This window comes from Heptranchias perlo, chromosome 27 (assembly GCF_035084215.1).
Source record: "Heptranchias perlo isolate sHepPer1 chromosome 27, sHepPer1.hap1, whole genome shotgun sequence".
In the NCBI taxonomy this organism is placed as follows: Eukaryota; Metazoa; Chordata; class Chondrichthyes; order Hexanchiformes; family Hexanchidae; genus Heptranchias; species Heptranchias perlo.
This window is the reverse complement of record NC_090351.1, coordinates 19402672-19420810: the sequence shown is the minus strand read 5'-3', so window position 1 is coordinate 19420810 and position 18139 is coordinate 19402672. Positions and strand designations below refer to the sequence as shown.

Here is an 18139-nt window from a genome sequence, read left to right as displayed (position 1 = left end):
CAGCGGTAATGTGTGCCAGGAGGGTAGAAGTGCAATCAGCGCAAAGGCAGTGCTGAATTGCGAGAGCAGGTGCTGTACAAAATTCTTTCTGGGCTGGAATTCAGTGCTTTCTTGTACTTAGTCAGCTGAAGCCCTTATGCCTTAGCCTCATTAATGCCCTAAATTTGAAGCCAAAATGTTTAAACAAACACCTAGCACATTTAACTCAGTGATATTTACACCGGGTTTGCTCCTTTCTTTGCGTGCGTCCATTTGAAATGAATGGTGCATGAAGAAGCTTTTACATTGCCTTTATTATTTTGCAGTGTTCACAATAACTTTAATTCTGATTTTTCACCCATATTTTGTGATTTTATATTAATGAGTATTTTTCAGCAAAATTTAGGGCCTTTTTTTCAATCTTAATAGTACATTTGTTTTTAAACCTCCGCAAGTATGGTTTTTCAAGTTTCAAGTGATACAAGATGAAAGAAGACAGATTAACAAGCACCAAACCATTTCTGCACACCTTGACATATCTGCCTGCTAATGACTGAAGCCAAAGTGCCTCAATTTGTTGTGGGTCAGCGAGGTAGAGCTTTGTCACCAGCAGCAACATAAGGACAAGGCTACCAGTGACTAGCCAGGCTATCCTCAATTCTTATTGCATTATGCCTATAGCTTATTTCCAACTAGCACTGCAATATTGGCTAATATGTTGCCTACAGATAACTGTTGGCCACACACTTTCAAACAGGTGACAGATGCATTGGTTAGCATTGCCAGCACGTTCATCTCCTTTCCCAGTGAATAGCAGTCACATGGTTGTCCAGTGTAACCATATAGCTATAAAGCCCCAGGTAGAGGGGATCACTGATGACTGTGTATGCCCAACCTGAAGCCCATTCTAAGTATCAGTAAGTGAGCAGATTTGTGCTTCAGTGCTTTGATGTATGAAGATCATGGAAGATGTGTTTGTATGTGCTAAAGGTTTCAGTGGTACATTGTGTCTTGATTATGAGCCTCACTGAGATGTGGAAAGGCATGAGATGCAATGACAAAAGCTGTAAGGTTCTGTAAGGGTTTGACAAGAGTTAATGTGGAACTGATTGACAGGCACAATTTATGGCATGGAATCTTGGACTATCTACTTGGTACATGATACTGTTGGGTAGCCCTCCTTTGCCAGATTTCTTAAAGTGTTCCATCTGCTCCCACAACTGTTCCCATGTCTGGCAGGTGCTGTAGACTATGACGACCCTGGCTGCCACCTCCTGCCAGATATGCTGCACTGCCATTCTCTAAGGAGGTGGCTCTGGAGTTCCAAACAAAGCAATCCTCCTTGCACCCATCTCATTTAGCATATCCATTTTGATAGCCACTAATCAGGATGCTCCTTTCCAACTGCCCCTGTTTCATGCCTCCATATTGGGTTTACTCCCCTTTGGTTCTTGTCATCTCTTCCCCTCCAATCAAACAGTCCGTATAAAGGCTGAAAACTTGTCTGAAGCATCTGAGTAGAGTTGAATATTTAAATTCAGATATGGTATAAATGTTCGAGTTTTGAAGGATTAGTTAAATAATCCAAGCACTTTTCTTTTAAAATGTTCACTTCAACTTTTCTTCCTCCAGAGTGACATCCTTTGCCTAAATAGCCATTTTTTGTGTGTGAGCCTGCTCATCAACTATGTAGGATTTTAATGAAATATTCTGTCCACACCTAATATTAGCAGTCATGCATTTCATCAAGGTTCACTGAACCACCATCAGGTGCAGAAACAATGTGGCCAAAAATCCATGGCTGTCCCGGTGAACTCCTGGTTTAACTATAACAGCAGTCCGCGGGAATAGCCAAGGGCCTGGTTACGCTAGGTTCTGACCTTGCACCAAAGATTCTTGTTAGCCTTGTGGGGGTGGAGCCTCTGCCTGCATCTTACAAGGCCATTGACACGTGGGAAGGCAGGGTCAGGGTGGGGAATTGAAACATCAGAGTGACTGTGCCCTGAGCCTACTCAGGGACTCAGCATAAGGTGGGTGTTAGAATGCCTGGTGAGGCGGGCTGACCAAGTGGTGGTTGGGCCCACCTGGGTGTCCAGGCTATGATCCATGAGATGCACTACTTTGCACATTTTTGGAGCCACTGTCTATAGATCAGAAATTCTGAGGCCAATTGTTCTACTCCTAATGCTTTTCCAGCTAAGATAGGCAAACTCGGTGCATACTAGGAATTGAACCTGGGAGTCCCTTGATCTGTATGAATTAGTATCACATTTTACTCACTTAATCAATAGGGGATTTTTAAGTAAACCCAATCTCAAAAACAATTCTGCCTTGCCTTAAAGCTATTGCTAAATCTCTTGGGTACTAATAGGTAATCTGAAGTATGGTTATGATATTTAGCTGCTAACCTGGCCTATCCCTTTAAAGCTCTTAGGCAACTTCAGGTAATTATAACTGCTTATACAATGTTGAATGCAATCGGAGGGTAATTGAACTGCTTGTAATTTTCAGGCTCCATGTCAATGACTGGTTTTTAACTTTTCTCTAAGTTTGTTTAGCATCTATAACAAAGTGTGATATGTTGAACTGTAACATCTGGTGTGTTTTGGATGCATGCTAGGCACAAGACTTTTACCTAGATACAGATTCTCTCCTGTGCTCCCTGCACTACATAGCACTGGCGACTGCTCTTAGTGCTTTACCAATGCAGCTCCAGAACTGGTTGGTAGCAACTTCATAAAGACAGCCTGGGAATGACTCTCTGTTGGATTTCTATTCCTCCCTGTGCAGGAGTGCCTGGCTTCCTTTCAGTGCTTCTCCACAGCAAGGCGTTTGATGTTATAAACTCAGTGAGGAGAGGATTGCAAGTTCTAAATTGTATCATACCATTACCATCAATAAGAGGCTCTTTATTTAAGTCATGATTTTAAATGTAATTCAGAATTGCTGTGATTACTTTTTAGTTCCTAACCAGGCATCTTAACACTAATTCTCTTTCTTTTTGCATTTTCAGGTTCGTACAATGCAATGGCCATCAGGATCCCGGCAACTCCCAGTCTCAATTTGCAGCCTCCCGTGCAAACCTGGTGAGAGAAAAAAAGTTGTGAAGGGCATCCCTTGTTGTTGGCACTGTGAACGCTGTGATGGCTATCAATACCAGGTGGATAAGTACAACTGCAAGATCTGTCACTTCGATATGCGACCCAATGAGAACCACACAGGATGCCGCCAAATTCCCATAGTCAAGCTGGAATGGTATTCCCCTTGGGCTGTTGCGCCTGTATTCTTTGCAATTATCGGTATCATCGCTACATTGTTTGTTGTCATAACGTTCATTCGCTACAATGACACACCAATAGTGAAAGCGTCTGGACGAGAATTAAGTTATGTGCTTCTCACAGGAATTTTCCTCTGTTATGCTATTACCTTCCTTATGATAGCAGAACCCGATGTCGCCATCTGTTCCATGCGACGCATTTTCCTTGGATTGGGTATGAGTATCAGCTATGCAGCCCTGCTCACCAAGACCAACAGGATATATCGGATATTCGAGCAAGGCAAGAAATCAGTCAGTGCCCCCAGGTTTATCAGTCCAGCCTCTCAGCTGATGATAACTTTCAGCTTTATCTCTGTGCAACTGATGGGAGTTTGTATCTGGTTTATTGCTGACCCACCCCACTCCTACATAGACTATGATGACCAAAAGACTGCCAACCCTGAGCTTGCTCGTGGAATTCTCAAATGTGATATTTCTGATCTGTCTCTCATCTGTTTACTTGGATACAGCATGCTCCTAATGGTTACATGCACCGTGTATGCCATCAAAACCAGAGGGGTTCCAGAGACCTTCAATGAGGCCAAACCTATTGGATTTACCATGTACACCACCTGCATTGTCTGGTTAGCCTTCATTCCAATATTTTTTGGGACTGCACAGTCTGCAGAAAAAGTAAGTACTACACCTCTGTAAAACTTTACATTATGCTGGAAGGACAACAGCTATGTGTGATTCATTAATGATGAGCATTATTTAAAATAATTATTGATATTATGATTTTGAAAGAAGAGGAGGCTGCAGAGAACCATAATAATGGAGACTTTCCTGGGTCTGTGCCCAGGTACAGTAGATTGCCTGGGCATAGTGGCTATCAGAAAATCGGGCAGATTCCTTTGCAAGCATATGCCCAATTTTATAATTTCCACCATGCTCAGGCGATCTAGTACACCTGTCCCAGACCCAGTAAAATCTCCCCTATAATCTTTATCCAGCTATCATAACTTTAAAAATTCCTGGTGAAACCAAATTGTCTTCCATTTCATGGAGCCCTCAAAGCATATGGGCAAAACACACATCAACCAGTCTGATTGCTATCAGGCTCTTTGTCAGCACAACAAGCAAAAAATTCATGGCATTGATTATTAGCAGTGTAGAAGACTCAGTTCTCTTCTGATAATGGTTATCTATGCTATTGTTTATCTTGAAAAATCTTGTTCCAACAGTGGTGTTTAGATCACCAGCAGTCACTGAGGAGTGATTCTACATGTAATAATTCTATTGTTCTTTCCTAGTGTAATTTTCTGTAAGTAAACTTGTGATTGGTGAAAAAGAAAGTAACTGGTTGATCATTGGCACCTCATACTCACTTCTGCTATATTCCTCTGTCTTTATTGGCCCTGAACTGAAACGGAAAGATACAGTTCTTACTCTCAAATAAGACTAGTGGAACAAAACGAAGAAGGTACTAAGTGTGACAGTGGAAATTCATCTGCTATATTCCTGAAAAGAATTGACTTTAATGTCAGTACTGATATGGTGCTACATGGTCACCATCTAGACATGGTCACCATCTAGACACATTAATAAATGTACATTCAAAGCTTGAGGACAATAGTGGAATATGATTGAAAGATGATGTTTCTTTAGTTGATGTTGGATTATAAATACTGGCTGCAAACTGTCTACAAAAACAAAGTGTAAAGCATATTTGTAAATGGGCATAACTGGCAGTATGTATTAGGACAAGGCTGTCAGAAGGTACTAGGAATTTCTGTGGCAGGGAATTTTATGATACTGAAACAACTTAAGGGATTAGAACTTGGAGGGAAGATAAATTCATCAGCTATAAAACCAAATAATAATAACATATATTGTTATCAATGTTGAAGGATTTACTAGATCTTGAATCACGAGATGAAAAGTATGGACAATAGGTCTGACTGGTGCTGTAAAGCTGACTATGTTTCTGAAGCTCAACTGGAAATGTATTATCAACTGAATTTGTTGATGGGAGCCATTATCAAATCATACCAACATTGCCCAGCAATCTCAGCCCTTGCCTTTTTAAGCACAAAACCCAAAAATAAGACATTGGGAGTAATTTTACAACTTTACACCTGGTGGGAGCCTCACATGCTGGGAACGCGTAACAGAGGCACCGTACATGATTTTCTGATTATTCATTCAAATGGTCAGAAAATGAGGTACAGTGTGCACCAGAATTTCTGCAGTGTGCTGTCAGCTCGTGAGGCCCCCCACCAGAAGCACAATGTTGCAAAGTTACCCCTATGCTTTTGACTTAATGGGTGGTGTTTCAGAATTATCCCAACTTGAATCTCCTCAACATCTGATCATTGTTATTCATTGTACTTAGTTACTGTTAACATTGATTCAACTTGAAATAGAAATTTAGGTGTGTAAAACAAATGTGATTTGTTATTTGTTAAATATAGCCTCCATAGATGAGCAATATTTATCTCTGTGCTGAAATTTCTATAAAACATCATCTGTTATTTGGCTTGATATGAGTTGAGAGATAATATTAGATATGTTGCAGGTGACATTAAATTAATTATAAAATTATTTTAACAAAGTGTGCATTGGTTAAAAGAACAGACGGTTCAGTTTCAGGCTTTAGGGTTTCCTTTGTCCTAGAATTCAGAGGTATCCTGCTACAGTAATCAATTGGAGTTTTACAATATTTGACAACTCTGGAGTGTATCCAAAAAATTACCAATAATTTCAATTCAACTTGCTTATTTATGCCTGCTTATGGTCAGGCAATGTAAAGACAATTTAACTGAACCACTTGTTACTTATATTGAAAAAGTGCATAGTCCAGTGTCAGTGGGATATTTTTTTTCTACCCAGCATCTGTGTTCTAACCCTACAATTGCCAAGTATCTGCTTTTGTGGTAATGTGAAGATCGGTGGATCATCCGTGGCATTGGTCATTCATAGTCTGGAATCGGAGACACAGTAGCCTTGGTCAAACCTGTCTCTTTTAAAAATAATTACAGTTTGAAACTAGAGCTTGAGTATTAGAGGGAATTGGAATAATTGAACATCTGTAGTACTGTTTTTGTGTCACATTATTAGACCATCAGTAATTTGTAACTTGAAAGTTACTTAAAGTTGTTTCATGTACTCTATCAACAAGGAGCAGTAAGATAATCCTTAAAACAATGTCAAAAAGACAACCTGACATCATTCAATGGATTATCCATATCTTTCATGTTACTGTTCCCAACTTCACCATTTTATTTATTCCACACTTTAGCCATTTACACAAATAATAATACACAAATTATAAATATCATAAGACTGATCTTCCTCACTCTTGCCCCATTCACTAGTTGGGAATGGCAGGAAAGTACTTTAACATACTGCTCAACCCCAGGCTCAGCTTCCTCTCCCACATCTGCACTGTTAACAATACAACTTTCTTCTAGCTCTGCAACATTTCCAGCCTCTGCCCCTACTTTGCCACACCACCACCAAAATCCTAGTCCATGCCTTCATCACCTCAAGGTTCAACTTCTCTAGTGCTCTCCTAGAGGGCTGCAATCATCTAAAACATACAATTCATTCAAAATGCTGCAGCCTGTGTCTTGCCTACAGAAGGTCCCACTGCCCCACCACCAAGGTCTTTCCAAGCTCCAGTGGCTCCCCATGCTTCAGTGACTTGACTTCAAAATTTTTAAATCCCTCCATGTCCTCATCTCACTCCACTTTAATAATTTCCTCCAGCCTCACGTCTTCACAGGCACACACTGCTCTTCCAACATCAGGCTACTCCTTCCCTCCCACATCCTCTGCTGCACTTTATCTTCTAGGGCTCCTTCTTTAGTCCCCTCACACTTCCCACTTCCCACTTCCCTCTCTGCTTTCAAAAACCTCCTCAAACCTTCAAAGCTTTAACTGTGCCTTTAGCCTCTTGTACCATCCCTTCTCTTTTTTCCCTCCTGCTTGGCATCCACTGATTTTTGATGAAAAGCGCTTTGAGGTATCTTTATACAATGAGTAGCGCTATAAAAATGTAATTCTTATTCTTTGTAGATAAATGGTTAATAACCCTTTTTTGTAGATTTTAATGGGTGCCAATCATGTCAATTCATTAGCACGAGAAACAAAAGCTGGCCAATCACGACACGTCTGTAATAATGTTAATTCGATCCAGCTCAAGCAGCTAAACTGCCATTGACTGATACAAATGATTACAGGTTCAGTAATGTAACAGGGCAGTGTGTGTAATTGCTCTACAAAAATTGAGAAGTTAACAATCATGGATCTGATTTTTAAAATCTATACAGAGCCAGTATTTAAGCAAGAAATAAATATTTGCATTTGCATAGTGTCTTGCGATGTCATCAAAAGACCTCAACGCACTTGACAGGGTGAATTTTTGGAGTGTAACGACTGTTGGATGTAGGCAGACACAGCAGCAATTCTGTACTAATAATATCTCAATAACAGCAATGAGGTAAAGGACTAGTGAACATATTTTTTTAGTGATAGGAGTGAACATTTGTGAACAATTGATATCAGGCTGGTTCACACAAGTGTCTAGCACTTCTGAGATACTCGTGGCATTGGGAGAGTAATATTTAATGGTTAATAGCAATATATATGTTGCATTTGTTAGCAGAAACCTGAGAAGAATTAAATTAAGAATATCAATGTCAAAAATTTAAATAAAAGAGTACACCTGGACCGCCTGATATACTTATGTATATCAAGAAAGGAATTAGAAAATACCCAGAGGAAAGCAAATCGCAAAAAAACAGAACACGTATCTTAGTTGACAACACAAAGCATCATGCCTATTTAAACTGAAGGAAATGCAAGTCCCTTACAACAAGGCAGATAGCAGTTGTGCCCTATATGTTGTACTGATCAAATACAACATATGGGGCACAACTTCCCTTCTACATATAGATGAACTGAAATGTAGTGTGGCTGTTCAAGATCTGAAAGTAGATATTAACCAACTATCAGGAAAGATTGAGCAGGCTGGGACTCTTTTCTCTGAAAAAGACTAAGAGGAGACCCGATAGAAGTCTTTAAAATTATGAAAGGGTTCGATAGGGTGAATGTGTAAAAGCTGTTTCCACTTGTGGGTGAGTCCCAAATATAAGCTAGTCACTAACAATTCGAATAAAGAAATTAGGAGGAATTTCTTTACACAGGGAATAGTGAAATGTGGAACTCGCTGTCACATGGAATGATTGGAGCAGATAGCAACTGATTTGTTTAAGGAGTAGTTTGATGCATACGTAAAGGAAAGGGAAATAGAATGTTTTTGGGGGCAGGATGGCAGGTGGCCATTTGAGTGAGAAGAGGCTCACATGGAGTACAAACACTAGCATAGACCAATTGGGCCTAATGGCCTGTTTCTGTGCTGTAGATTCTATGTAATTCTGTATCAATTTCTAGTTGTTATATTTGTCTTCACATTGCATTAATTTTAAAGGTTTTGAAAAGTTCAATAACTATCATATCTGGTGCAATCAATCCATTGTTAAATCATATCACAGCATTTTATCATGAATGTGACACTGCTGCATTTGATTCATTTACACATGATCTTCAAACAAAACTATAATTAAGCTTGTACGATAAATTGGGCTCATAAAAATTGCATTGGATGCTTGATAAAATGTTGCTGTTATTTTGGTTGTATAATTAAATTTTCATAAAACACGCCTGAATTATCTTTGGAATTTATGTATTGTTATTGAGCTGCACCATTTTAGATCATTTTTAAGCAATTAGTTGCTTTCTTGTGGTGTTGCACATGAGGAGTCAAGAGCAATTGCAGTTTTCAGGTCAAGCTGGGCTAGAGGGTGGGGAGATGCTTGGACCAAGGCAAAGGTCGGGGGTAGGGAGGTTGTAGGAGAGGGGAGGGCGGAAGGAAGAGAAAGGAGGAGGAAGAGAGTGGGGCAGGGAAGATGAGGGGAAAGGAGTGCAGAAAGGAGGAGGAAAGAGAGGGCCAGATGAACAAGGGAGATGGAAGAGATTGAGAGGAGGGGGAAGGGTAGGAAAGGCAAAGCATGGGTGAGGAATGGGAGAGGGAAGAGTTAGGGGATATGGAGAAGAGAGGAATGGAGAATCGGAGGTATAAGAGGGAGACGAGAAGAATGGGGAGGGGCAAAATTTGGGAAAGTACCCCAACCGAGAAGGTGGGCTGAGAAAACAGTTCAGCTGGAGGTTGGCGGAGGCAAGCTCAGCGGGATTGTGGGTTGGAGGGCTCTGAAAACATGCTCAGTGTGGGTAGAGATTGGTTAGCAGCGGGAGACAGTCATGGTAAGCGGGAGGGGAGGGGTTGTTAAGCGGGAGAAGGAGGTTCTCTAGCGGTGGGGGAGGTCAATCCTGGAAAACCACCTCAGTTAGGGTGCCTTCACTACAGTTCTTCTCATGTTGGGAATTGAAATGCTCACTTTGTTAACTATCAGAAGGAATGGTCACACAAATTAAGTTATTTGAATAAAAAATAGATGGATGAAGAAACATAAGGCAGTTGAATCTCCTGGTGCACTTTTGCAAGGACACATTGCTCCACTTGGGTGAGAGAATTAGACATGACAAACACAGGGGCGCACATGGTGCGGGCCAGCCAGAGTCCAAGGCAGTGGACAGGAGAGCCTCATCATGACACAGAGCTGATATTTTTCTCCATGTCGGGACAGGTTTGAGAAAGAGAGTAACTGTTACTGTGTTGTTAGTGGTGCCAAATCTTGCCTTATTATCCACTTGACACTCCAATTTCACACCAAAAACACACCTCTAAAAATGAATAGTAGAAGAAGCACTCAGATTATAATTGTACCCTCTTCCCCCTCTCCCCTCCCCCCCCCCACCCCCTTCACATTATGCATGGCCTTTGCATCTACACTGAGACATGAGAGACCTCCAGGGCTGTACTGTGCTGTGGTGCTTAAAGTGTCTGAGAAGATAGAGTGCCTTGAAAATGTACACATTGCTATTGGATTACTCCTCATGCACAGAAAGGCCATCAAAGGAGGCAGAACTCGTAAATCTTTGCAGTCCTCCTGTAATAAATACTCAACGGACTTGCCTCTATCATATCCATTGTCATTTTAAATTGTTTGCTGTTCGTTTGCACTATACCGGCACCTTTTTATCCACAGGTTATCTCTGTCTGCTAGGAATGATTCATTTTGGTTTCCACGTGAAATAAATGTCACAGATGAGGCAGTAGGGACCACACTGAAAGAATATGCTCAGGGTTGTTTGTACAATCACCTCCTTATCAGGACCTCAACCATCATCACTATTGGCCAGTGGGAAATTAAATAGATATAAGCCAGCCAAACTGGCAGTTTTTAAGATTGCAGTTTTATAAAGGGCTAGTGATTAATTAATGGATTTTATTTTATGCTGCATGACACAGTGTCAGTCCTGGGTCTGTTGCTAGCATACTCGCTTCTGAGTTAGAAGGTTATGGATTCAAATCCCACTCTAGAGACTTGAGCACAAAATCTAGGCTGACACTGCAGCGCAGTACTAATGGAGTACTGCACTGCTGGGGTGCCGTCTTTCAGATGAGATAATGAGATGTTAAACCGAGGCCCCATCTGCTCTCTCAGGTGGACGTAAAAGATCCCATGGCATTATTTCGAAGAAGAGCAGATAAGTTCTCTTCAATGTCCTGGCCAATATTTATCCCTCAACCAACATCATTAAAACAAATTGTCTGGTCATTATCACAATGCTGTCTGTGGGTCCTGCTGAGTGCAAATTGGCTGCCATGTTTCCTACATTACAACAGTGACTGCATTTCAACAGTACTTCATTGGCTGTAAAGTGCTTTGAGATGCCCTGAGGTTGTGAAAGTCACTACATATATACAAATCTTTCTTTTTGTGTATTGTACATGGGAGTGTTGATTCACTGCCTTAAATAAACAGTGATAACTCTATTGTTCATGGATGTGTATCATAAAGCAATCATACATTTTTGGGTTGGTTTTACTTTTTGAATCAGTTTAACACATTTGTTAACACACAGACGTTACATGATTATATATAGTTATGAAATATTAGAAACTGATATTAAAAAATAGAAGATAACTCTTGTGATATCACCATTAGAAATCTTTATTGGATCATTTTTCACTTTGTTATGCAGCAATAGTTTATATTAGTCAATAGTGAAAATAGAAAGTGACTCTCAGACCTATCAACCCACTCGCATTTCAAAGGTGATACCCTCAATTCTAAACGAGACCCATATTACTCACTATACTTATACACACTCATCTCTTTGTTTACTGTGTATTTGGCATTAAATAGAATAAAAGAAAACATTGTGGAAACCCTGAATCTCCAGCACACTTCACACCTCCAGCACCTGGCTTGGTCCTCATGCTGATAAAATTTTCTTCAGATTGGGAACTCTGCAGTTCTTTTCCTCATCTACTAAATGCACATTAGAGAGTATCCTACCCGTTGAAAGGACACGCATTATCCTGATCGTTTCTGTGCAACACCCTGCATAAAGTTTCTATTTGGGCAAGCTTGAATGCAAAAATACCTCCTTTCCAGCTCATCATTTGACATTTTAATTACTGTTAAACCTCCAACTGAAAGTTTATTTTAATCATAAAGGCCTAAGCAAACCTTAAGCTTTCCTATCTGATTCATATTTCTAATTGAACCATTAACCACAGATATCATGTCAAAATAATGAACTCTGTTTTTGAAGAGTGTTTTTAGTATTATTTTTCATAATATTTTATAGTTTGACATGTGTACTCTACAATGCAGAGAACTATGGGACAGGTAGTTTCCTTTCACTAGTTACAATGAATGCTGGGAGATGAAGCCTTGTTGACTTCCCCTCTTCCTTTGTCTTGTTCACTGGGTGAATATACTTTTTCATCCCCTGATGTAGTGATTTAGAGTTTGTTACCGTTTCCACTGACTGGTTGGCATTGTTCCAGTTGCTTTCCGTCTTAGTTACCTCTATATTCATGGCCTCTTATCCAATCGAGGAAGTGTAAATCAATGGCAATGGTGAGTGTGTCCAAGAGAGGAAGAACAAAAATTAAAACAAGAGTGATTGACAACACTTCCAGCCAAGCACAGCAACCAATAATTCCTTGCATTATTCAGAAGACAAAACAGATGTGTTGCAGACCACATCTTTCCTGAAATCTCAAAATTAGAATGCTGGACTGATAAAGAACGGTCTTCAAATTGTTTAATTAAACTTGGGTTTGCTATAGTTTCCTTACCCTTTTTGTATTTTAATCACTTCAGTTTATGCCAGTTTCCATCTTGACCAGGATACCAACAATAACTTACGTTTATTTCCAAAAATATGAGTTTCATTCTTGAATTACTACACATTTTAATGGGGGTGAAGAAAATGTCGTTGTTTTACCGTCATAAGGATCGTGGCGATTTATTATTTTAGCCAATTTGGGGACAGAGAGATTTATTTATTTTACCTGGTGTGGAGACAGGGAGATTTATTTATTTAATGTACTGAAGGAATGGCAAGATTTATTTTACCTGATTGAAAGGCGGACAGACATTTCTTCATCTCAGATGATTGGGGATGTGCCGAGATTTATTTATCCTGATGGATGGATACATTTATTTTACTGGGTGACACATTCATTTATTTTTGTCTGGAGAGGTTTATTTATTTTAACTCCTAGCGGAGATTGGTGGAAGTGTGGGGAGACACACTCACAGAACTCAATGGAAACTAACCTGAACTATTGCTTCATACAGCGTTTTTACTTTTAAAATTATCATTCTAAAATTACTTTAATCTTTTCCATTGTTAAAGGCGAAGAAAAATCCAGGGAACCACTTTTTATTCAAATTATTCCTCCATTCTATAATAAAAAAAACTATTCGGAAAAATTATCCTTGACATTTATTTTTAAAATCGTTGTATCTATTTCTGAACAGAGACCCACTCCAGGTTGAGTTCTCTCCTACTGTGAGACTGTTCTATAATGTTACCAACAGGGAGGCTTGGTCGCTGATCCAGAGCTGCCCAATCTCAGCCAAAAGCGTGCTTTCCTGAACTCAGGATCAGACAACAATAACAACAACAATTTGCATTTATATAGCGCCTTCAACATAGGTAAATGTCCCAAGGCACTTCACAGGAGCTTAATCAGGCAAAAATTGATACCGAGCCAAAGTAGAAGATATTAGGAGGGGTGACTAAAAACTTGGTCAAAGAGATAGGTTTTAGGGAGGGTCTTAAAAGAGGAGAGAGCAGTGGAGAGGTGAAGAGATTTATGAAGGAATTCGAGAGCTTGAGGCCTATATGGCTAAAGGCACAGTTATCAATGGTGGGGTGAAACGGAAGGGGGATATGTAAGAGGCCAGAGCTGGAGGAACGGAGAGTTCTTGGAGAGTTGGAGGAGATTACAAAGATAGGGAGGGGAGAGGCCATGAAGGTTTGGATGAGAATTTTAAAATGGAAGCATTGGTCAACAGAGAAGCCATGGAGATCAGAGACCACAGGGGTAATGGGTGAGCGGGACTTGTTGTGGGTTAGGATATGGCCCGCACAATTTTGGAAGAGCTCAAGTTTATGCCGGGTGGAGGATGGGAGGCCGGCAAAGAGAGAATTGGAATAGTCGAGTCTGGAAGTCACAAAAGCATGGGTGGGGGTTTCAGCAGCGGATGGGCTGAGGCAGGGGCAGAGATGGATGATATTACGCCGATAGAAGTAGACAGATTTTGTGATGGAGAGGCTATGGGGTCGGAAGCTTAGATGGAGGTCAACCAGCCCGTGAGGTTTTGAGCAGTGTTGTTCACCCTGAGACCGTCGTCGGTGAGGAGGATAGAATTTGTGGCGAGGGAACAGAGTTTGTGGTAGGATCCAAAGACAGCGGCTTCAGTTCATTCAATGTTTAAGGCACTTCACATCTGGCCTCTAGACAAAGATTTGGGGAAGAATTTTAACCCCCGCCCCCCCCCTCAGTGGGCAGGGGAGGGTTCAAAATTAAAAACCCTGTAATGCGACCTCAACCCGCTTGCCGCCATTTTTACGGCGCCGGGTTGCGTAGTGTGTCTGTCCCCCGCTCTCGAGGTGCGACAGTTCATTATAATATTTAAATCGGGCACCCACAGTGCAGTTGGGAGCCTGATTTAAATTTAACGCTGGCCGGCCAGGTTTCTCAAGGCTGGGGAAACCCGACAGCTAAATGGAGATAGGAACAGCCAGATCAAGCAGATAAGTGCTTTTTATAGCACTGCTTGTGAGCCAGAAGAAGCAGGAGTGCTTCCCCCTGCTCCCTCAAGCAAACATTCTGCCACGATCGGCTGACCTCGGCGCCCCCCCACCCCCCAAACCCGTGGCCCCCAAGCCTTATGCCCGACGATCTTTGCCGGCCACCCCCTTATTCTCCGCGACCTTTGCCAATGGCCGGGGACCATCCCCAACAGTCCCCAGCTGCAGCCTTCTACCACAGGCTTTCACGCCCGACTGCCAGCCTAACAATCTGGCTGACTGCCAGGAGGAAAAAGGAATAAAAAAAGTAATAATGAGGTCGTGCTGCTAAATTCGGCAAGACTTTCACATTCCCGGGATTTCCGGAATTCCCCCTCCCCGTAAACACACTCCCTCCTCCCCAGAATTATCGGGGCCCTGATGTTTCAAGGATAATTTTTCTGATTCTATATTTTATAATATAGATTAGAGAGTACTTTGAGTAAAAAATAGACCTTCTAAACTTTCCTTCTTCTTTAAATAAGTTCTGATTCTAATTACCAGTAAATTCAGCTACAAGATTCCTTCACCCATAGAATGTGACACTAATCTGCAACTTAATTATTCACATTAACTGCAGCTCCTTTTTGCACACTAGCAAATCAGCCTTTATCACAAAATGCATCCAAGTAGAGATTTTCTATTCCATCAATTTCCTGCATCGAGCTTATGATGAATTTTGAAATAATTTTATCGCCTTCTCAAGTGTCCAGTACAGAGTCGTAGGATTTAATTTGGGTAGAAATTCTCCAAAGCTATGAATGTCACACATCTGTCGCTGAACTGAGTATCTCCAAGAAGCAATGGCTTCTCTTCCAGCCCCCGCGCCGTTACCTCTGGAGTCCGTCAAGGATCCATCATTTGCCCTCTCCTTTTCCTCATCTACATGCTTCTCCTTGGTGATATCATCCAAAGACATAGGGGGTTAAATTGGATAACCCCCAAAACCGGGCACGGTTATCGCGATCCGCGATTAACTTGCGCCCAGTGCTTCAAGCAGAGTTAAAAACCAGACCTGACGATTCAAGGAAATGTGCACTTTCCACCAGCAGGTGGAGCCCCAATCTCTTAAAGGGAGGATGTCTCTTAAAGGTTGCCGGCACCTGTTAGTTACGAAAAATAACAGCCTGAACGAAGATCAGACATCACACACGTAAAACACAGATGTAGGTCTCATCCCTATGTTTACAAACTGATGAGTTATGTTAAAACACTGAATAAAGGTTGTGCACTACTAAATTCCACATCCTCCAATCTGCACGTCAGACCTCACCAATCTGCCGATCTGAGTTTGTACCAGGCCTGTGAGAGTGCATGCACCAAGATTCTCTGCTGATGCACTAGAGGCAAGAAATGGGCAGAAGGAAGGACATCCTATATCAGTTGGGGGTGGGGGGGGACAACATGCCCTCCAGACATATGCTCAAAAGTTGGTGAGAGGCAGCAGGGGACAAAATCAAAGCCAGGCGCATAGCACCACGAACAGGGATGCAGTGCTGGACGAAGTTCAATGCTTTGACACGAGTGGTCAAGATAAGTGAGATCAACTGTCAAATGGCGTTTCCTACCAACTGCTCCATGCACTACACGCCCCATCACCCACATACCAACAAACTCTTTCCATCAGTACTCAACTCTGTCAATCAGATGCTTCCTCTCACCCTTACACATTACCACTGTTGCAAGCCCCCCACGCACAACTCACAGGCCACACACACTGGCAGCTATTCAACCACGACAGGCATATCACCCAGACACACGTTCCGCTTGCTTGCATGAGTAGGTGGTGCATAACAGGAGGCAGCAAGTGGCAGTGGCATTTAGCCCATCGAGCTGTTCTGCCATTCAATGAGACTATGGTGGACCTGTGACCTAACTCCATATACCCGCCTTAGCCCCATATCCCTTAATACCCTTGGTTCACAGAAATCTATCAATCTCAGATTTAGAAGGCACAATTGAGCTAACATAAGCTGCCATTTGCAGAAGAGCGTTCCAAACTTCTACCACCTTTTGCATGTAGAAGCATTTCCTAACTTCACTCCTGCAAGTCCTGGCTCTAAATGTTAGGCTATGTCCCCGTGTCCTAGTATTCAAGTATAGGAGACCTCCAAAAACAGTTACAAATGCATCAGCAGCCAAAAGCAATAATCCAACCACTAACCTGTAAATTCTGTATGGTCCCTTTAAATAGCGCTGGTGGGGGGGGGGAGGTCCTCTCGGCACTCTAAGACATGTTCAGATAGTCGTGATTAAGACTGTGTGCTGAGTTGAGCGTTAAATTCCAAAATGGTGTCTATCACTTTAAATCAGCCTTGCACGCTGATTGTATCCATTTTCTCCTTACTTTACATGCAGCTGGTGTTTATTACTTGCGCATCCGCTAATACCTATACCAAGATGGCGTCCGGCGCACATCACACTAGAAACCTGCATGCGCAGCCAAGATGCCATCTTGGCACTTCAAGAGGCCATGTCGCGCCGAAACAACGGGCTCCAGATGGCCCAATTTCTAGCCCATTGGGTCAGCCTCCACATGTACATGAAGACACCGAGCTCTCTCAACTCCTCCATTGCCTCTGTCTTGTCAGGCTGTCTATCCAACATCCAATTTTGGATGAGCTGCAATTTCCTCCCGTTAGACATTGGGAGGACCGAAGCAGAGGTTTCGAACATTGTCATTCATTGTCTTTGGCCCTCTACCACAAACTCCGTACTCTCGCCATTAATTCTCTGCCTCTCTCTGGCCATGCCTTCAGCCATCTAGGCCTCACACTCTGTCATTCTTTCCCTAAACCCCTCTGCCTCTCCACCTCTTTATATTCCCTCAAGGTCCTCCTTAAAACCCATGTCTTTGACCAAGCTTTTGGTTACCCCATCTAGTATCTCCTTCTTTGGCTTGCTATCTGATTGCACCTCTGTGAGGCATGGGGTATTGTTCTGTGTTAAAAGTGCTATATAAATGCTTGTTGTTGTTGTTGATAGGGTGACAGCTGAATCATTCAGTTGGGAGCTAGTACAAAGCAAATGACAGGACAGTGTTTAAACTGAGAGCATCTTTATGTCTATGCTTTAAAATTCTACAATAAATGTGAAGTTACAAAGAAGGTCCAAAAATGAACAAGAGAATGATCAAGAAAAATGTAACAGTTAGAAGGAAGGAAAGGAAAAAACAGCAGATTGGCTTCAATTATTTAGTACAAACAATTATGGGGCAGAAATCGCTCCTGAAATAACGGAGGAGCTCAACAGTGCTCTCCGTTGTTAGCAGTGAATTGAAGGAGCAAGTTCCAGCGTTCGCATATATGCAGAAATCCAGAACTTGCTCCTGGTGGTTCACCAGCGATATGAAAGCTTCGAATTAAAGGGTCATCGCACGCTGCAATCAGAGAAATCGTTGAAAAAGCATCAACTTGCTTATCTGCCCAGCTGGAAAGTAACTAATTACGCCACAAAACAGGTACGTGTAAAAATACCAGGTCTAAACTAATTTTTAACAGCGCGGAAAGTCTTAATGACTGCCAAACAACTAAAAATTAACTTGTAGAAATGTGGAGTCTCATATTACTGCTTATTTTAATAGTTTTTGGTCTCTAAAAAAAATTAAAATTAACAAAT

General features: G+C 41.6%; 1 protein-coding gene across 4 annotated transcripts in view; it reads left to right on the top strand.

The window, feature by feature from the left end:
• The window catches only part of LOC137344446 (metabotropic glutamate receptor 4-like), a 922939-nt gene that overhangs the window by 652969 nt on the left and 251831 nt on the right, over nucleotides 1–18139 (top strand). For 3 of the 4 annotated variants that reach the window (XM_068007417.1, XM_068007416.1, XM_068007418.1), the window contains exon 9: nucleotides 2993–3928. In XM_068007417.1, coding sequence (XP_067863518.1) covers nucleotides 2993–3928 — 936 coding nt within the window. The remainder of the gene's footprint in view (nucleotides 1–2992; nucleotides 3929–18139) is intronic. The other variant, XM_068007420.1, reaches the window with a different exon arrangement.